The following is a 22,364-nucleotide window of genomic DNA, read 5'->3' as shown; positions in this document are numbered from 1 at the left end:
ATTGATGCATTAATCCAAAGCCATACCAAGTAGACCTATTGAATTACTGCCCTTCTTCCCTTTTGTCGGAGCATCTGGGTTTAGGCAATGTATTAAGAAATTCTGTTGTGGTGATAATTCAACTTTAGTAGGCAGAACTAGTTGAAGACAACTTACAATCTTCATAATGGAATTAAGTAAGTGTTTATAAATTTTCTTCTCTTCTCTAGGCATTATACTCGGTATTGAAGATCAAAAGCTCACTATTACACTACTTCTTTTCTTGAGGCACTTGAAGTCCATGAAAATGTTGAGTAGTAAACTCTGGGGAACTCTGACCCCAACACAGTAACTTCCCAGCCCTGTAAAATTCTGCTTTCCACAGCCTATGGTAGAGTCTAGAAATCATAGAGTGTTAGGTAGATGAGAAAGTTCTGACACATTTGGGCACATGTGTATTAATCTGGAGTTGGGCACATTTGGTATTAATGCACCCTTTCCTTAAAAAAGGGGAGGGGGCTGGGGAATCTTGGATGAATTTAATCCCTTAAGAAAGCCAGACAATAATATTGATTTTAAAAATTAAGGTGAAGAAAAATAATAGATTAGTCTATTGAAGCTGGTAGTGGTGTAAATGCAATTCCTTTATAATTTCTGCAGATGGATCACAAATATGACTTTTTAGGTTCTTTGCAGCAAAAGCAAAGAGAGAAATATGATCAGTTACAATTTTATATGTTCCACTATAGCTTTTTTTGGCACAGAGCCCTGAAAGACATTTCTCCCTTGGGTCCTTGTATAAAGAGGTCACTATGGGATATGTTATTTCAGACACTATATCCTGGGAAGTGTAACAGTGGTTTTCCTATGGCTACTTCTTATAGCATCCTTCATTTAAATAAAGGGCAAAATGCCAGAGCTCAATTGAGCAACAGATTAAATGAAGAACAAAAATCCAATGGTCTAAAAATGCAGATAGCTCTCTGCTGGTTTGGCTTGATTGAAAGATAAAATTTAGAATACATAGGGATAGATAACTGCTTAGAAGGAATTCTTCATAAATGTATTTAATTCAATTTTTGATGAAAATTTGACTGTAAAATGCTTGGGATATATTTTGTACCATAAATCTCTAGTAAGATATTCTTCATTGTTGATTAAAGATAGAATTAGGTGATTTAGATAGCCAACTAAGCAGAAAGCAAAATAGACCACATCTGAACAATAAGTGGTCAAACCATAATTGTTACTAGAAAAAAATGCATGGAGGTGACTCAGAAAGTACTTACAGAATAGCCAAACTGTATCTCATAAAAAACTTGAATGATGGATGACTTTCAACCTGAAAATATTACACCAAATAATATGAATATGATGGTTTTTATTTGATTGTTTTCTCAAGTATTTAAAGCCAATCACCCGCAGTAGTCATAAAAAAATCTGAATACTTTATCCCTGAAATGTCTAATTTTATTTATTAGGTTTATTCTGTACCTTCCAGACTTCTATTGGTAAAACATAGCAATAAATCAATAAAGAGCTGATATATTGTATAGACTTGTATTATTTCTACTTGATTAAAAGTGGTCTGATAAATCAATTCTACTCTCTAGATTGAGACTATCTGTAGCTAGAAATATTTGGACTATATTTAACTCTTTCTCAATGCTCTGGGACTCATATGATTCTTTCATGTGTCTCTTTCCTTCCTTTTTTAAAAGGAAAATTGTCTTGATTTTTAGTTTTGTTTGCTTTTTTTTTTTTTTTTTTTTTTAAATAGGGAAGGTTTTTGTTTGCTTAGCTGTTTGGTTTTTGTTTTGGGTTTTTTGTTTTTGTTTTGTTTTGTTTTTTTGTGGTTTGCTTCATTCATTTTCTGAGGAAGATTCCAGAAATAATTTAGTGTACTGTATGCCTGAGTATATGTCCACATATGCTTTTCCACAAGCAGTTGTGGATCATAGAAGACCAACATGGAGCCACAGAGTTATTGTTATAACATGAACACTGTGACTACTGAACATGCCAGTAATTAAGCATACCAAGAACCCTTGGTAATCAAAATATACATATTCTGAGACCTTTGAAAACCATGAAAACTGCTATAACATATGAAATCATCTGTAAAATACAATAAAGCTAACCTACAGTGATACACTGTGACATAAGGATAATGATCTTATGCCTTTGGCTTGTTTCCCTTACTAGATGGTTTATTGCCCCATGACAGCCCCTAAATAAGCCCAACTAATCCCATGCTTCAGTGACATGATGATTTTTTGAAATTCTTTACCTTTGTATTTACTTGAAAATAGTTGAAACCACCAACTTGAATCTAAAACTGCCTAAAGTAAATTTTACTGAAAGTAAAGGGGGGGATTAAAAATTTCATCAATGATAATAGTTTCCCAAAAGAGTATTATGTGTTAAAATTTTCTGAGGCAAAGCAGTGTAATGAAGAGGGCAGGCATTCAATTTGGAAATTGAAACTTTGTTAAAATTTCTGTAATGTCCACTTGCTAGCTATGGACCCAAATAGATTTCTTAACTATTCTGGGTACTATTTTTCGTATTCATGAAATAAGACAGTCATTGCTCTCAGTGTCGCAAGATTGTTTTGATTATCAACAGAGATAACGCTTAAGTGCCTATAAAAGTATATTGTTCCACAGATAGTTAAAACAGTATATTTCCCTATTAGCCAGGTCTTATTTTTAAAGACAAAAATCTAAGCTTGCAACTTATTTTTCCCCTCAAATCTAGTGGTAGGTGAACATTACTATTTAAATGGCTACTGTTATGTTTAAGTTGTATAATTTAATTACAGGTCTATCGATAGACTATGTGGAAAACAAGCTTTATTGGATCAGTTCGGGAAATGGAACCATAAATAGATGCAACCTGGATGGTGGTAATTTAGAAGTAATAGAGTCAATGAAAGAAGAATTAACAAAAGCTACAGCCCTAACCATCATGGGTAAGTGCAATGGTTCTATAGTGAGGATGCTCGGTATTGATTGGGGCTGATTAATTATGACCTGTTAAAAGCCTAGAAAAGTTACTGTTCCATTAACACCAGAAGCTCATTCAAATTACACATCTCTATGAGAGTTTTTTCTTCTTCTTCTTCTTCTTCTTCTTCTTCTTCTTCTTCTTCTTCTTCTTCTTCTTCCTCCTCCTCCTCCTCCTCCTCCTCTTCTTTTTTTTATTTTTTATTTATTTATTTATTTTTAACCTTAGCAAACATGCTTGTAAGATTATCCAGATCAGGGACTTTTGTGCTGTTAGCAATACAGACTTTACCGTTATTGATTCTTGCCTATGACTTGTATTATTTTACGATTATTTTCTTTGTTCTACTGCAGTGTTCTAAAGTGTAAGGGACTCATGTATTTGTCAAAATAAAGTCAAATCTGGCTTATCCCTGCTTATAAAGGATAGCTTGATCCACATAGATAATTCAAAAAACAAGGTCACAGGACCCATTGACCAAAGAATGAAATTATTCTCCCACAAATAATTTTCTTATTTTTAGAGATGAGTAGCCTTACTAATTTGAGCCTCATTTCCATTCATTCTGGTTCAGTCTTTGAGGGAAAAAAAAAAAAAAGATGCTAGATGAATAAGACAATTAGGAAGCTAGCAGGGAGGTATGGCTTTTTAAGAACAAATAATCAACTTCTGTATTGATATTAGAAGTGGATTTTTGAAATATGAGTTTTAATACAAAATAGTTTGTGTTTTAGGAAAGATGTAAGAGTAGATATCAAAAAGACATGCTTTTTGGTAAGATGGCTGTGGCTTTACTTAATGAATGACTGGCTCTAAACTGACATTCATGGTAGGTCAGCAGTATGAGGATTAAATCTCCCAGATAGACTCTCAGCAGTTATGTTTGGTTACAGGAAATCAGAAAACTGATTTCATATTAGCAATTCTAAATATGAGGTATTCAGGATAGCATATATGTATTTGTGTGTATATATGTGTATATAATTATATAGATGTATAAATGCTATGAAATAACAATGCGAATATATTTCTAAACGCTTATATAGGTAATAAATCTTTTAAATCAATATTCTACCTTCATCACCTCTTGTCATTTCCCAAATTGAATGTTAATTATTTTTGGTTTTGTTTTCACTAATGACTGTTAATTAGTATATAAAATTTTGGGACACCTGGGTGGCTCAGGGGTTAAGCATCTGCCTTCAGCTCAGAGCGTGATCCAAGGATCCAGGATTGAGTCCTGCATCGGGCTCCTTGCATGGAGCCTGCTTCTCCCTCTGCCTGTGTCTCTGCCTTTCTCTCCATGTCTCTAATGAATAAATAAGTAAATTAAAAATAATAATAGTAAGGTTTAAAAGTAAATAGTTATTAATTGAGAAGAATATGAAAATTTATTCTCTACTAAAAGTGGTTTTTATCACCTTTTATTTCAATTAGATTTAAAATATCTGAATGAAAGTGAATAAGGTTTAGATATTGCAAATTATTATTTAAACAGGATGAGTCTGGGATGTAGGAAAAAAATTAAAATTCAGTTCAGTTTAACATGTATTTAAAATCTTTTAAGTAGACAGTGTACTTGTCTCTGAAGTATAAATATAAACATGGACACTTCTTAAAACAAAACTGAAGAACATTCTGTGAGAGAGAGAAAAGAGATTGTTTCAATCAATTGTTAATCACAAATAATATTTCAGTTTCAATAGCTGAGAATTACAGGTAATAAATATATTTGCCTTAATAACAAAGTTGTGAGAATCACATAGAAATGTATGGGAATAAACTTTTGAGAAAGTAGATTTTTATACAAATATCAAAGATAGAGTCTAGTGTCACTTAATTTGATCTTAAAGCACTCTGGGATTTTACCACTTGCAGATATCTGATATAATATGCTATCATGATATCATACTAAATGGCTGTCTTCATGCTATCATTTTCACCATTTTTTTCTAATTGTTTCTTAGAATTAGTGTTTTTTTTTTTTTAAGATTTTATTTATTTATTCATGAGAGACACATAAGGAGAGAGGGAGGCAGAGACATAGGCAGAAGGAGAAGCAGGCTCCATGCAGGGAGCCCGATGTGGAACTCGATCCCAGAACCCCAGGATTGCGCCCTGGGCCAAAAGCAGGCACTAAACTGCTGAGCCACCCAGGGATCCCCAGTGTTTTTCTTTCTTTTTTTTTTTTTTTTTAAGAGTTTTTCTGCAGAGGAGGAATTTAAAATTGTAAAAAAAAAAAAAAAACAAAAAAAAACTTATTTTTAATAATGTCCCAATTTGTTTTCTAGTCTTTAGACAATTCCTATATTGTTTGTAGAACATGATGTTTCCATTCTTTTCATTATGTGTTTTCAGAAGTTACACTGACATATTAACACACACAGATTGTATCTGACAAGTAGGTTATTATAAAGCACAAATTTATTTATAATTTTCTTACAAGGCAATAAGGAAAATAAGGTTATTTTATTTTACTCAGCTTTGCCACATTAACAGGAAAGTTTTGTTTTATGTGTATTTGTATGTATTTCAAATTACCAGAGTAGAAATAGCAGAGTTTAAATTCTGCAACAGTCCCCAAATCACCACCCACATTATGTTTTCAAAAATTGAATTCTAACATACCTTATGAAATCAACCCAGACTAGCGAGTAATATAGCCAAGGAACACAATAAATTAGAGGGAAAACTGTTAAAATATGTTAAAACATTTCAAAAAACGTCTTTGACTTCTTAGTGAATTTATATATTTATATACATGTATGTGTATATATATATTTATATATACATTATAAAAATCATTTCCTCATAGAAAAATAAAAAGGTTTGTAAAGATTTATTTCTGGTAACGTGATTGCCACCCACCCTGCACTTAGTAGAAAATGAATACCAAACTTACAGAACTCGATGCTGTAAACAAAGTCTCAAAAATGGAGCAGTAATCTCTTGTAGCAAAATAAAATAAAGTCAGGTAGTTTTGTTCCCTGATAAAATAGGAGAGAGAAAATTTGGGAGAAATCATAATGCCTATACTGTGTCAGCACCGTGAAACTGATATGACATCAGCACTGCATCAGAATCCAACTTTGCATAAATTAAAATTATTGTAGCAAGTGAAAGGCCATGTATGTATACTCCTCCCTGCCACCATAATTTGATCAAACCTAAAAGATAAAAATTAATATAATAAAACTTACTAATGCCTCCATTGTCAACAATGCATTCAGTGGATATATCAAAATACATCATTAGTTCAGAGGTTTAAAACTTAAAGAACAGTACCTTAGAGAAGCAGCAGAGAAACTTCTATTTTACAAAATTCCCTAGCTTGGCTCTGAACTTGCTCTGCTGTTCAGTTCCCCACCCCACCCCCTTTTTTTTTAAGGAATCTCCACTCATTTTCTTTGGGGATGGAATAAAGGGTGATGACCTGTTTCCTGCTGAGACTAAGTATTATAGTCATATAAAAAAAGGCAATGTAAAAGTAAAACAGAAGAACTTTACAACTTACTATCTGGGGGATTACTGATGATTATAGCTATAAATGTTTAAGAAGCTATTTGCCTACAATAATACTGAAATTACACATCTAGAAAACAAGGAAATAATGTGCTATGAAGCTACAGTTCACACACCAGAGTATACTACCTAGGTATACTATCTCGGCAATAGATAACTAACTGAAAGTTTGTATTTTGCTAAAATTTAAAAGTAGTTTTCCTAAAATGAATGAGAAAATCTCTTTAGATACTTCTTACCATTTTTTTCAGATCTCAAAGATTATAAATTATAACTATTTAGAGTTCTCAGTTTTACTTAGAATTATATATACAAAATAAACTGAAAAGTACTTTGAAATATTAAGATCAGGTAAAGCAGGGGCACCTGGAAGTCTCAGTGGTTGAGCTTCTGCCTTTGGCTCAGGTCATGATCCCGGGGTCCTGAGATCGAGTACCACATCAGGCTCCCCACAGGAAGCTGGCTTCTCCCTCTACCTATGTCTCTGCCTCTCTTTCTCTGTGTGTATTTCATGAATAAACAAATAAAATCTTGAAAAAAAAAAGATCAGGTAAAGTAGAAAGTATTTGGTAATACCTAGATTCAAGTAAAGCAATTATTTGATGGTATAGCCAAGTCCAAAACCCCCAAATCAAGATTGCTCTATCTTGATTTCACAGTTTGATACTTCTTGCAAGAAGTACCACTTAATTTCTGTCCCCTTGAGTGTGGGTTACACTTAGTGACTCATTTCTCATGAATAAAATGAGACAAATGTGATGGTATATGACTTTAGAGACAATATCCTAAAAAGGCAAGAGCCTTCCTCCTTGTCCTTTCTTTCTTGGATGGCTCACTCAGGACAAAGCCAGCTGACATGTCATGAGGTCATTCACACAGACCAATGGAAAAGTCCACACAGCAAGGAACTGAGACATTCAGCCAGTAGCTATATGAGTGTGTCATCTTGAAAGTAGAGCCTCCATCTCAGTTAACATTTCAGATGACTGTAGCCCAAGCCAATGCTTGTAGCAACATCAAGAAGGACCCTAACCCAGAACGACCCATATACCTGCTCCCAAACTCCTGACCCATAGAAACTATGTGACACGATAAATGTTTATTGTTTTAAAATACTAAGTTTTGGGGGTATTTGTTAAAACCGCAAGAGATAAGTAATCTACATTTCATTCCATCTACAGAACTCATTCATTTGTAAACAGAATTACAAAATCAAATACTTATTTAATAGAATCAAAATAATTGTGAATAGTAAAGCGTGTTAGGTATAATAAAACCCAATCGTTCCAACACGATAGTAGAAACTAAGTCTAAGCTTCATATCCAGACTCACACGGGAATGACAGGAAGTATGATAAAACTAGAGAAAACTAATGCCTCATCTCTCAACTCCACTTGTTTTTGCCATAAAGAACATTAAACAGTCGTGCCAGATCCTTCATTTTGCAAGGGAGGCAAAAAAATCCAGGTAAAACAAACAAAACAAAAATCTCATAATTTTTAAATTTTAGCAAGTAGTCATATTAAAAAAAATGCAAGCTAACATACTGTATAGACTAATTGTGAAAATTAACACTATATGAATCAAGGAAACTAACAAAAACAACCATCACAAAAAACCATGGATGGGCGTACTTGATTCAGCCCAGAGAACACCAGTTAGTTCTCACCTCTGGTTTGATCATCATCATTTATACTGATGGCTTTGAATTATTGAGAGAAGAGGATGGAGCTAAGGCCACTAATGTCCAGCTGGCATTTTCCTGATTGTTAATGCCTGCAGGAGACAGTGAGGTAAACTTAAGTTAATCAAGTCACCATTCATCCTCAAGTGTCCTTGTGAAAATGAGGAAGAGGTTGAAACAACTGACTAAAATTAGGGTTTGTGGGTTATTTATTGATTATATTTAACATTGTATTCCTTTTCACTGTCAGCATATGCAGTTTGAGAGCGAAGTGTACATTGTATTCACATTAAAGTGAAAGTTAGAAAAAACAATGCATGGTACTGAGAGGAAAGACACAAATAAAGCAAATGAACTGGCTGAAAGAATTATTGGTATTTGAAGAAAATAAGAGGGAATTCAGGAAATAGGATGATAACTTACTGTAGTTTGTATTTTTTTTTTTTTTTTCGAGTGTGGCAGGGAGGTTCAGGGGCAAATGGACCATAGATTTAGAATAGAAGTGAGGGTATGGGAACTACATAAGCAAACTTGAAGAAATCTGTATGTCTCTATTGAAAATCCTTGGTATTTGTGGATTTAATGGTCAGCATCTTATTTAATCACAGGCTGATCATGATATGGTCCATTAAAATGTGTCAGGGAGTAATTTATCAAGCTTTTCTAGGGCAAGAATTTGAGTTCTGGGCACTATAAGGGGAATAAGCTTGAATTTATAACTTCACCCCACACTCACATCTTACGAGCTTTTTATTCATTGTTCTTTGTACTCTCCACTGAAGATGCAGGTAGTTTCATTGAGATTCAGTTGCACATCTAATTTTTGTTTTGTTTTATGGTGCTAAATGACCTTTGGAAATTTTCTTTAGGATGGTATTTACAGATAAGAAGTCCAGGGATCCCTGGGTGGCGCAGCGGTTTAGCGCCTGCCTTTGGCCCAGGGCGCGATCCTGGAGACCCGGGATCAAATCCCACGTCAGGCTCCCGGTGCATGGAGCCTGCTTCTCCCTCTGCCTGTGTCTCTGCCTCTCTCTCTCTCTCTCTCTCTGTGACTATCATAAATAAATGAAAAAAAAAAAAATGAAAAAAAAAAAAAAAAAAAAAGAAGTCCAAAGTTAACATGGCAGATTCTTCTTGAATGTTGTCTGAGAGAAAGACCTTCCTCTGCCCTGTGATCCTTCTAGCTAGACTTAGAATCAAATTGACATGAGACAGATTAACAGGAGAAAATCAAATTTAATAGGTGTACATACAAGGAATCTACACAGATGTGAAATCCCAAAGGCAAAGAGGCAACATGAGGTTATCTGGGCTAAGGAGAGGAGGAGGGGCCTGAGGCTACAAAGGGGAAGTAGCTCACTAACAAGGAGAAAGGAAAGGTTTAGAACAACCAGGTTGCTCTTTTATTGCAGATAAGTTATTTAGGTAAAGGGGAATCTCTGTTAATAGTTCTCTTCCTATAAGGGGGGGGGACTCTCCCTTCTAATGTGAATTTAGGCAGTTGTGTAGAAGGCAAAGAGCTTTTCCTGCATTTGCTGGGTTTTGATTGCTTTTAACTCAAAATAATCTTTATGCCAAAGTGGCCCATCTTGGGTCAGCCTTCCCTGGGCCTCTCTACCAAGTCAATGTTTAGACACAAAATAGGTAAGTAATCTTTATTGTGTGATTAAATCATAGACTTAAAAAAAAACAGTAACATAAGAAATCATTAAGGTCATTATATTTACCAATTTAAAAAGTGTGCTCGAGATTTCTACTATTCACTAAAAATCTATGTATTTGGGACAATTACTGAACTGTAATCCTTAATTTTCTATTCTGCAAAAAGTATGAGCCTTGACCATATGAGTTACAAACTCTTAAAAACCTTGTATGATTTTATTGATAATGGGTTGATCCAGGGTACAAGAAATTGTTGCAGATAAATCATTGATTAAGTTGAAGCAATACTGGAGAGACAGCAAAAATCGTGAATAAAAATAATATTCATTCTGAAGTTGTGCTAATCAGAGTTCATATGAATCTATTCTAGTTATTAGGCAAAATTATTCTATTTTGACTTTTAGTTGAGAATTCAGTGAATGTTTACAATATAGAATTGCTTATGTTTCTTGTCTTAGAGTTAGCTTTTAGGGCAGCCCAGGTGGCTCAGTGGTTTAGCGCCACCTTCAGCCCAAGGCGTGATCCTGGAGACCCAGGATCGAGTCCCACGTTGGGCTCCAGGCATGGAGCCTGCTTCTCCCTCTGCCTGTGTCTCTGCCTCTCTCTCTCTCTCTCTATGTCTATCATAAATAAATAAAATGGATATCAAAAAAAAAATAAAGCAAAAGCTAATGTAGGACTCCATCCCGGGTCTCCAGGATCACGCCCTGGGCCAAAGGCAGGTGCCAAACCACTGAGCCACCCAGGGATCCCCTAGCTTTTACTTTTTATAAATATCTAAGTAGCTATCTAATCTTAAAATCACTTGCAAAACTTAGCTAACTTCTCTTTAAAAATAAAAGATTGAGTCACAGGTAAAGGCAAAAAAAAAAAAAATCTTTAATTATGCATTTTCTATGAATACCTAAATTCTCTCAGCTGATTTTTTCTGTTCTCGATCATAGTTTAAATATATCATCCTATTGATCTGTTTCAAGTAACAATTTGCCCGAATAGGCTTAATATGTAAATATGAGAAGGATATTGAATTGGGGCTACTGTTAGGATCAATAAAGAAGGAGAGAAAGGCACGTTTCATGTGCGTTTTCAGTCTCCTATCAAAAACAAACACAACCCTTTTTACTGAGTAAAAAGTTGGCTTTTCACTTCTCTTGATTTGGTTATGCACACACTTGTTTTAAGTCAGTGTTAACCAAATAAATTAATTTGCTCTTTCAAGAGCCCTTGGAAGGCTTTAACAAATAGAATTCCTACGGATATTTGATTATACTTTTCATAGGCTCACTTCACAGATTTGAGGTCATCATAATAGCTGCTGTGGAGAGTCTCAGCACATGGATAGTTTGTCATGGGAAAGCCAAGGCTGACAGATTAAAATGCATCCAGAACCATCTGAGTATCAGAGAAGTTCATATTTATTTGCTTAGGAATGAATATAGTGTTAATATTGTTGCAGAATAGGTGTTTCCCACCTTCCCAGGAGAGTTTCTACAACAAAGCAGTTACAATTGTCTCCATGCTGACCTGAGGAAAGAAATGCTAAGCTAATCCCAAAAAAATTAGTTTTTACCTACAGTAACATTTACGCTTTCTTGGCTGATTTCTCAATTTTTTTATATGTATCTGTATTCTTTTCAGCAAGATATTACTTGATATAATGACTGATGTTAGGATTTATTAAAAATAAAGCATATCTAGTACTCAGTTTGCATACTTATTTTTGTCCTCAGATAGATAATATACCTTATAAATAATGATAGGAATGTGGAAAAATATGCATACAACAAACAACTCAGTAAAACTGGCATGCAGAAATCATTGAAAGCCTTTTTTTTTTCTACTTTACTTAAAATGAATTATCGTGGCAGGTTGTTATGGCACCTGCGAGGTATTGTAAATGATGGCAGGTGACAGGCTGTGAGGGTGGTGCATTTTAGTCTTGCTACAGTCCTTAGACTGAGGACTCAGAAGTTCAACGTAAAATTTAGTGTGAGGGATCATATATGCTGTCTTTGTATGACAAGGAACGGGTCTGATAACTTACAAATTCTTAACTTTAATAATCCACCTTAAGGAGTAATTTCCTGTTTTGTACAGTGCAAGTCCACTTTACATGTTGTCAAGTGCAGGGTTTTGTTGGCTTGTTTAGTTTTTAAATCAAAGCTTGCCAAATATTTCTCTCCCTCTGAATGCGAAAAAGGCTAAAACTTAGTTTCAATCAGGCCCATGTTTTTTGTGAAAGTTTTCCCTCCCGCCCGTCCTTCCTTTTCTTTTTTAAAATCCTCTATCAACCCCTTTCTCTGTCCCTTGGATTGACAATCTTCCTTTATAATTGACAGCTCAACCCCCCTTTATTTGTTTCATTGTTTGTTTGGTCTGTTGGTTTTTCTTTCACAGTCTAGCTAAATTCTTAACAACTTTTTGTTTGGACTATTGGGCCCCTTAACCTTTTTTCACTCTGAATCTCCAGTCTCCAGACTATCAAGATCTGCTATGTTCAGACCAGCTGCGGCACCCCCTTCTTAGCCATAACATTTGAGGGTCTGAAAAGCACTCACAACTTAACTCCTTTTCACTCACCAAAGGTTGTGAGAGCATTATTAGTTTCATTTTATAGATAAAGGAACCCAGAGTCAGTAAGATGTGTTAGAAGCCAAAGCAGTATTAGTCCCACCTTCCAGAAAAAGAAATTTAGGGCCAATGAGATTTGTGAACATTCACTCCCCCAGAATTCACCTGAGGTACTGACTGAAGTTCAGTTTCCAATACTGGGAAGAGCATTCCTGGTCACAACTTGGTTGTTCATGTGATCCACCTCTACCCTTGTTTCCTGTCAGTCAGATGTGATACATCCAACAGAGGTCCCCCTGTATCTATTTATGCCCTACTTACTTCTCTCTGTCTTGCTATTTCTTGTTCCTTGACTATTTTCCATATTTATCAGCTACCCTAATGGGTGAAATGCCATCCTTCAAGGCCTATTTCAACTTTGCCTTCATGTAATTTGAGATTTTTCTCCCCTCTGGACCCCTTTATATTTTCCTAATATAGTGGATTTTTTTTCTGTCTTTTCTAATGTGTGAATCTGTCTCACTTCTCCATAATTTGGGACATTTTATTCATATATGCATCATTCATGACAGACAGCAAGATGCTTTACACTGAGTACATTTCAGTAAGTAGTAATAGAATGTATGAATAAATAAAACAATGACCAACTACATGCAAAAACATCTGCCACAGCAATCAAAATATATTTTCAAAGCATAAATGTTTATGCAAAATGATCACAATCATAAATGTAGAATTTAAGGATGCATTGAAATAAACTTTAAGAGAAAATATTTTATAATATAATGATTTAAATTGGAAAGAGAAAAATGAGTAATAAGATAAATGTATAAAATATAGTCAATTATTTCTGGCACTTATTATATATGCATATGTATATAGAAATGCAGGAAGAGAGGGTTATATTGGATTGTGTTTGTTCTCAGAGAAACTAAACAGCTTAACGGCAGAAGAACATAAAATACTCATAAACACCCACAAATAAAAGACTTCCAAAATGAAATGAAAACTTTAGTATTTGGAATGGTTTGGGCTCTTCAGGGTAATCTTCCACAGCTGGGCCTAACAGCATTATTCTATTTAATAATAATAATAAATAAATAAAGCATTCTAGTATTTAATTTACAAATCCTACCTCATGTAATTCTCACAGCAATCTCCTGAGACAGGTACCATTAACACTGCTTATTCCACAGGTCCCACCAGAGGCTCAGCTAGCCTAAATTAATCACCCAGGGTTACATAGTTAATAAATAGTGTAGCAAGCTTCCTAGTCCATGATTCTTAGACTTTAAAGTCTGTGTTTCTTCTAGGAATTTGTCCTGTAGACATAGTTACACTATGATATATGGGCACTGGGATGTATGCAAGACTATATTTTGAAGTTTTACTTGTGATTAGAAAAGTCAAGGGATAAAACCTGTCTATCTATTATAAATGACTAGCCAAGTGAATCATGAAATATCTGTATAGTGAAATATAGTGCAGCTATTAAATATGAGATAAATCTATATATTGCTTTGAACTATTAGCCAAAATGAATTTTTAATTAGCAACAGCTAGGTTCAAAAAGGCTATAGAGACTGCTCCAATTTTTATCACATGCATGCATATCTTTAGTTGAAAATACAGATTCAGGTATATTTTTTTAAATTATATTTTTATCCATTATGCTGCACTGCTCACTTCTGTTATTTTCAGACCATCTACTCTCTAAAGATACACATATTAGTGCTAATGGACACGGTGACCATGCAAAGAAGACATTCTGACTGCAGTGTTACTGCTGCAAACAATGCAGATTGTCCAAGGTCAAAGAGGGTTTCTAACATAATTCTAACTCCAAAGTTAGATCTCTTTTTCACTATGCAAGTTATTCTCAACCCAAGGCAATTTTGTCTACCAGGCAACATTTGGGAATGTCTGAAAACATTTTGGATTGTCACAACTACTGGATAGAGAGGTTGCTGCTCTCATTCTAGTGGGTGTAAAACAGGGATACTGGTACACATCTTAAAAGGCACAGGGTAGCCTTCCATAACAAGGAACTATTTGGCTCAAAATGCTAGTAGTGCTGAGGCTGAGAAACCTCTATCAAAAAGATTCTTTCTGTTTTCTTTATTTTAAATGTAACTTAATAAAAAAAGAGTCTGGACTTGGGTCTCTATGTTTATACATATCTTAGTCTTATATATTTTGTATTATAATGCAGATAGCAATTTATTTGCCCCAATTTCAATTCATTTACTCAACAGTTTGCCAAGTGATTATTATGAGCCAGGCACTAATTTAGGTGCTAGAGAGTCAACAGAACTTACAGCAGGTAACAAATCCATCATTAAGGGACTGATATTCCCAGTGGGAGAAAACAAATGTATAAGCAAATACACAAGAGAAATAAAGTTTGTCAGGTGATGGAAGGTACTAATGGAGAAAATTCAACCATGGCATAAGAATAAGGAGTGCAGAGTTAAGTTGAGGAGAAGGCGCCAGAAAAATGTCAATTTTGCGTGGAGAGGTCACAGCAATTTTCACTGGAAAATGACAGTTGAGGAGAAATCTGAAGGAAGTGAGGGAATGAGTAATTCAGGTATGTGGGGGAAGAACATGTAAGGAAGAAAGAACAGGAAGTGAAAATTGACTGTTTAACCATATTTTTGAACACCTCTTACTTTTAGATGAAGAGCCTATTTTTTTTATTGCTATAGTGATTTAATTTATTTTCCCCCTCCATTAAAGTTTTATTCTGCTTAAAAAATACTTGACATTTCATGTGCTGCTACTAAAGTAGTCTACTACAATAGAATATATAGTTAACTTATGCTTATAGTATGAGCTAGGAGTAGAAATCTACAATAACTTTACTTCTCTAAAGATTTTAGCTTTCATGTTTATGAAATTCTTAATGATGATGGAATTAGTTCTGCCCCATGTGTTTTACTTTATTTCCAATTTATTACATACAATGTTACTATTAATAATTATATATTTTAATAAGAAGAGAAATTTCTAGTAAATATGATTATTTCAAGCTGTTATGGTTAATGTTTATAGAAATTAAAAAAACATAAAATTAATCATATGAAGAAAACAATTATGGTTTTTTAGAACACTTAACTTTGAAGAACTCTTTGTTGCTTTAATTTCAATTGTTTTAAAATTAAGAGCTTTAATGATTTATATGTTTATGCAATTGTATTATGCCAGTTAAAATTATCTGGATTTAGAAAGAATATTAACTTATTACAAAAACCAAAACACAACAAAACAGCCTGACTTTTTTTGAGAGAGTGATCTCTAGGTACCAGATCATATATCTATAAGGTATTAATCAGTAGAAAACATTCAAGAAAGATGGTATATAATGCTTGAAAATGGTTCTTTTTTTTTTTAAGATTTTATTTATTTATTCATGAGAGACACACAGAGAGAGGCAGAGACACAGGCGGAGGGAGAAGCAGGCTCCATGCAGGGAGCCCGACATGGGACTCGATCCCGGGTCTCCAGGATCAGGCCCTGGACTGAAGCCAGTGCCAAGCCACTGAGCCACCCAGGCTGCCCGAAAATGGTTCTTTTAATTTAGAATCTTTAAAAACAGAAAAATAACCCCAGTTGTATCTCAAGGTTTAAAAAAATGTTAATTCTCTTAGATATACAAATGATCATCAGTGCATTTATATTAGATATTTACGTAACTATTATTGTTTTTATACTTGGATTATGTGTGTTCTACTTAAAAACACACAAGTAATGAAAAGCTAACTAACATATCAATTAAAAAAATTCAAAAGATAATCTATTTACTAAAAAACTGTGTTTATGTCTATTTTTCAGCAAAAGATCTAGTGATGTAATTGTTACTTATATTGCATCTCTGTCAGTAATTTGATATATAGAAAACAGTTTATTTTAAATGCACTATAATTATGCTATATATTTAAAGTAATTCTCCTTTCAAATCATACTTTTCAAAAAAGGATAAGATACTTTTTATCGTATACCAAGCAATGTCATTTAGTGCAAAGAACTTCAAATATATCCACCTAAATTTTCTAAGCCATCAGTCTTCTAATTGCCATAACACTATTCATTAAAGTAACAGTAATATATGAAATATATCCAGGCAGTTTGCCCAGCACTAAGTATAGTACATAGTTGTCTTCTGTAAGTACTCAAACTACCATTAATGAAAACTAATAGCCCATCAAAATTTACATTAAAAGTACTACGAGAAATCTCCAAAGGACTATATGTGATACTATTCCAGCAATTTTTGTCACCTTAAATTGCTGTGTTCCAATATGTTGCTCTTCTTAATGCTAATTACCTAACAGAAGGGATAAATACTACAATAGCAAAGTACATCATGGTACTATTTTTGTAACCAGATTATAATTAGTGATCAGAGAATGGTCTCATTAACATAAATGGTATAATTAAGTCATCTCAGCTTTACCATACTTAAAAGCATTAAATAGTGATTGTCTCCCCTTTGTAAACTATTAAAGGTTAACTTTTTCTGGAATCATTTTTTTCAGGAAAAAATAAATTTACATTATTCATGATTATGGCATTGAAAAAAAGAACAAATTTGAAAATGCATATTTTTCTTTGAGTAGAGCCATAAGGGTTTTATATTGCCCCATGTCTTCTCTTTCATTGAAAAAGAAGAAAGTGTGTAGAGTACAAAAAGACATGTTTTAGATTTATAATAGACTTTTGAGTTAATACAATTACAACAGCAATGTAATGAATCTTGAAAGCAGGTCAAGAGAACCATAGAGATGATTTCCCAAGTCAGCCAATATACTGTAGGTACTGTCCCATGTTGGAAAGTAACAAATAACTTGGAATGTTATTCACTTAAACTGAAGTTAAACAATCAAACTTGCATCCTTTGTGCTATTTGGCAATTCTATTCAAGTCAAATCAGGCTATATACCTAGAGTCAGGTAAATGAAAAAAAAAAAAAAAAAGTACCTGGACATCAATATGTTTAAATTTCTCTTTTATTTCCCCTTTCCATAATTAGCATCAGTACAATCTCATATAATGTGAAGATAATATTAAGCATTATTAAGTTGAAGTAAATGTCCTCATCAATTTAATTCTAATTAATAGTGCTCCATATTTAAACATGGCCAATCAAGAAATATTCTGAGTTGTATAGGGGAAAAAAATGAAAGAACATAAATCTTCTGCACCTTTTAAAAATATGGTGCTCTTAGGTTTTTAAATTATATGTAAAATTGTTCTATGTAGCTTGCAATATAGATGTATCAAAGATGGACGGTACTCAAAAGGCCAGTGATGAGATTATTTTTCCCTGAATTGACTTCAAATGAGATTATGTGTGGCAGAAAAAAAGACTATAATCTTAGAATAGAGGTAAGAGCTTTGCCTAAAAGATGTGATGAGATTTAGAAGGACAGCTAGGTGACCCAGAAACTTTTACAAGAGGATTCTTGGGTTAGTGCAGTAACTAATACAAAAATAATACATGTAGCATGGTAAGGATTATTACGATTTCAATTTAGAAGAGAAACATTTTTCCGTGTGTGTGTGTGTGTGTGTGTGTGTGTGTTTTAAGGATTATTTGACCTTGTTATCACCAAGATAGCTTTTAATTGTGGCAAATATGTTGAAGATCTCTTAAGCTGGAATATTTCTTATATTTCTATGGATGGACAAAATACATAAAAACTTTTTAGTTATAGGATGTAAGCATAACATATGCTATCAGTAAAATTTCAGAATTATTTAACTACATTCAATTATTTGAAAATTGATATGAACAGCTCCCATGTTTTTCTCCTTTTGAAACAATTCATATACCCCTAAAATATTTCCATACAAATCATATCTAAGCATTTGTGTATATATAGTGTATGTGTGTGTGTGTGTATTTTTTTCTTGTGTTATTTTGCCATCCAGATTCATTGTAGGGAATTCTGATTGTGAGAAATCTCATCAGAGTTGGCAGTTACTTGATGTAGAATGACAAAAATCACATCACCAGATCATCTTTCTTCATAAAAACATTTATATCAATAAGTGACTATTTTTTTAAAAATTTCAGATGCAGAAATGTATTATTTGCAAATTCAGAATTATATTCCTTTTTCAGGAATATTATATTGTTATCTATGTCAAACACAGACTCCTTATCTAATAGATTTCTGGTAGATCACAATGAAGTGATCATATAAGAACACTCATTCTGGATTTCTTTATAAAGGGTACATGCATTCTTTCTTATTTTATACTTCATATTTAAATTATGACATTCATGATTTAATAAAATATAAGATAAAGGAAATAGAATGATGCTCACTTTATAAAACAATTTTATTTTTATTTTCTGATTCAAGAGTATGCTCCAGGGATCCCTGGGTGGCACAGCGGTTTGGCACCTGCCTTTGGCCCAGGGCGCGATCCTGGAGACCCGGGATTGAATCCCACGTCTCCCGGTGCATGGAGCCTGCTTCTCCCTCTGCCTGTGTCTCTGCCTCTCTCTCTCTCTCTCTCTCTCTCTCTGTGTGCCTATCATAAATAAATAAAAATTAAAAAAAAAAAAGAGTATGCTCCAGCTGGCAGATACCTCATTCAACTCCATTGAAAGTATTGAGTTTCAATGACATAATATTTTGCTAACTGATTATTTAAATGGGCAGCTTTTCCCCTGACACGTACTATAATATGAAGGTTTTTCATGTTTTTATTTTCAAGTGAACAGATACATTAAACTATTTGAGAAAAGCAAAAACATGTCAAATGGAATCACCAAAGATCATTTGTGACCTTTTATTTTTTAATCTTTTCCCAGTAATGTATTTATATTTATACTCACACATATATTTCTAGATCAGTAAATTTTATCATATTAATTGTTTGGCAGTATTAAGACTTGGGTAGTAACTGTAACAACAACACTCATAGTTTACATAGTTTAATAATAAGGACAGAACAGCAATTTATCCAATTTGAATCATCTTTAAAATAATAGAACCTTATCATATACTGTGTTCAAACAAGAATAAAATGGTAGTTAATTCTCATATATTAAAAGAAAAAAATTCTCAAGCGCACTGTAAAAAGATGACTTAAATTACTTGAAATTGATGTTAAAGTCACATAATATGAATGCTAATACAGTAAATTATTATAAAAATGGGCAAAAATAATAACACTTAAAAATATCAACAATTGTTGTTGTAAAACTGTGGTTTAAAGCTTGGGTTAGGGGCATCTGGGTGGCTCAATAGGTTGAGTGTCTACCTCTGGCTCAGGTTATGATCCCAGGATCCTGGGATAGCCCACATCAAGCTTTCTGCTCTGCTTCTCCTTTTGCTTCTGCCTACTGCCCCCTTTGCTTGTGCTCTGTCAAATAAATAAAATTTAAAAAAAATAATAAAGCTTAGGTTAAAATTTGTGACGTCTTTTTAATTACATGTAAACTTCTGTTCACTTTTAATTTGTCTGAAACATTGCTTTCTCGATCAATGTGTTTCTACAATGTCATTTTAATGTTTACATAATTTTCTACTATACACTTATATGATATTTTACTTAAATAATCACGTATATATAAATAGATTTTAAAGTTCTTTTCTTTTTTTTTTTGAAATTATAAATATTGTGGTGGCTATCCTAATAACTAGTTATTTGCTGAGCTTAGGGTACAGTTTTAGAGGTAGCATTTCTGGGTCAAATTGTTTACAGATTTTTAAGGCCTCACCAGTCATCTTCTTTTGCTCTCATAAGCATTTTGTCAGTTGATGAAAACAGTAGTACTATTTTTCCCTGCTCTCCACACATGAGCTATCTGGTAAGACACCTAGTTTTTTGTTTTGTTTTGTTCCAGGCAGAGTGGCATGGTTTTCAGACCCTTCTGCATCCTGATTATTATCTTCTAAGCCTTTCCATCCTTCAGACTTTTTCCAAAAACTAAAAACCAAGACCTTAACATAATAATAAAGATATATTTAGGACAAGGTCTACAGAGATTAATTCTTCCTGGATACTATTTTATATGTTATTTGATTACCAGGAACAGAGAATTTCATTCTGGCTATCTCTGTTTGGAAAACAGCTTCCCGGAAGACCTTGACAAAGAGGTGCTATTTGGGCTTACACCAGAATAGCAAGAAATATCTAGCCTTGTGAAAATTTCCAAGGAAGAACTTTCTGGGCAGAGAAAATAGAAAATACAAAGGCCTCAAGGGCAAAAAGTGCTTGTCACATTGTGGTTAATGCAGCTAGAGGGGCAGGAGCTTTGTTCCAGAGGAGATGGGGGCTACAGGGAGAGATGCTGAGGAATATGCCCAATATGGTGAAGACTAAGGGGTTTATTCTAATAGCCAGTTGAAGGGTTAAACAGGAGTTTTATAATCTGGTTGTGTTTTAGAATTATTATTTGATGATGTGTGAAGATTGGGCTATGGGAGAGGCAAGAATAGAAGTTGGAAAACTTCGAGAGTCTGTTACAGGAGGAGTTTAGATGAAAGATTGTGATAGCTTGCACTGCTGTCGTACCCATGGAAGTGGAAGGAATAGAGGTCTTAGAAAGAATTTGGATGTAGAGACACCTGGGTGGCTCAGCAGTTTAGTGCCTGCCTTCTGCCCACAGCATGATCCTGGGGTCCTGGGATTGGTCCCACATCAGGCTCCCTACATGGAGCCTATTTATCCCTCTGGCTGTCTCTGCCTCTCTCTCTCTCTCTCTCTGTCTCTGTGTCTGTCTCTCATGAATAAATACAATCTTAAAAAAAAAAAAAAAAGAATTTGGATGTAGGTAAATGGCATGGACTTTAGGGTAAGGTTCAGATCCACTTGCAATTTAGGGGCTGGTCCTTCAAAATATCGAAGACTCTTTTTAATAACTTCCCCAGGATGCTTTTAACAAACTAGTAGATATGGGGCAGTGTATTAGTCAGCTAAGGCTACCATAACAAAACACTATAGACTGAGTAGCTTAAACAGTGGAAATTTATTATCTCACAGATCTGGAGGGTGAAATTCTAAGATCAAGAAGTCAACAACAACAACAAAAAGAAGTCAACGGGTTCTGTTTCTCCTCAGGCCTCCTTGGCTTGCAGATGGCCGCCTTCACTCCATGTCCTCTTGTGGTCTCCACTCTGTGCCCACACCACTAGTATCTCTTCTTAAACTTAAATAATCACAGTGATATTGGGTTAGGACCCAACCCTTATAACCTCATGAGCCTTAGTTACCTCTTTAAAGACCTTATCTCCAAGTGCAGTCACATCGGGGTTAAAGATTTAACATATGAATTTGAGAGGCACACAATTCAATCCAAAAGGGGAAAGCCATCACCTAACTTAACCCTCTTTCAACCTTTCTAAAGCAAGGGGGCCCTTAATGGGGGGGGGGGAATGATTCTCTAAAACCTTTTACTTAAAAAATGTATAAGTAAATATCAAACAAAAATAGTTATTTTCTTTGAACATTAATAAACTCACTGGTTTATAATTACAACTATAAATGGAAATTCTTTTTTTTTAAGGCTTTATTTATTTATTCATGAGGAACACAGAGAGGCAGAGACATAGGCAGAGGGAGAAGCAGGCTCCATGCAGGGTGCCCGATGTGGGACTCCATTCTGGGACTCCAGGATTATGCCCTGAGTGGAAGGCAGATGTTCAACTGCTGAGCCACCCAGGCATCCCTATAAATGGAAATTCTAATGTTGTATTTTTCCTACCCTAATAGATCATCTTGTGACAACCTGGACTTGATGATCACCTTTGGAGTGAACACTACAGACAAATAGCATAATTCCTTTTTAAAAATATTTTATTTATTTATCTGAGGGAGAAAGAAAGAGAGCACAAGCAGAGGGGGAGGGGCAGAGGAGAAGGAGAAGCAGACTCCTGTGGTCTGAGATCATGACCTGAGCTTAAGGCAGACGCTTAA

The 22,364-nt window shown here is 34.2% G+C and overlaps 1 protein-coding gene across 1 annotated transcript in view; it reads left to right on the top strand.

Moving 5' to 3' along the window:
• The window catches only part of LRP1B (LDL receptor related protein 1B), a 1,959,891-nt gene that overhangs the window by 1,367,091 nt on the left and 570,436 nt on the right, over nt 1-22,364 (top strand). The window contains exon 32 of the mRNA XM_038565111.1: nt 2,804-2,953. Coding sequence (XP_038421039.1) covers nt 2,804-2,953 — 150 coding nt within the window. The remainder of the gene's footprint in view (nt 1-2,803; nt 2,954-22,364) is intronic.

The sequence above is a fragment of the Canis lupus genome, chromosome 19 (assembly GCF_011100685.1).
Source record: "Canis lupus familiaris isolate Mischka breed German Shepherd chromosome 19, alternate assembly UU_Cfam_GSD_1.0, whole genome shotgun sequence".
Lineage (NCBI taxonomy): Eukaryota > Metazoa > Chordata > Mammalia > Carnivora > Canidae > Canis > Canis lupus.
Note: the sequence above shows the minus strand (reverse complement) of the source record. Positions and strands in the feature narration are given on the sequence as shown.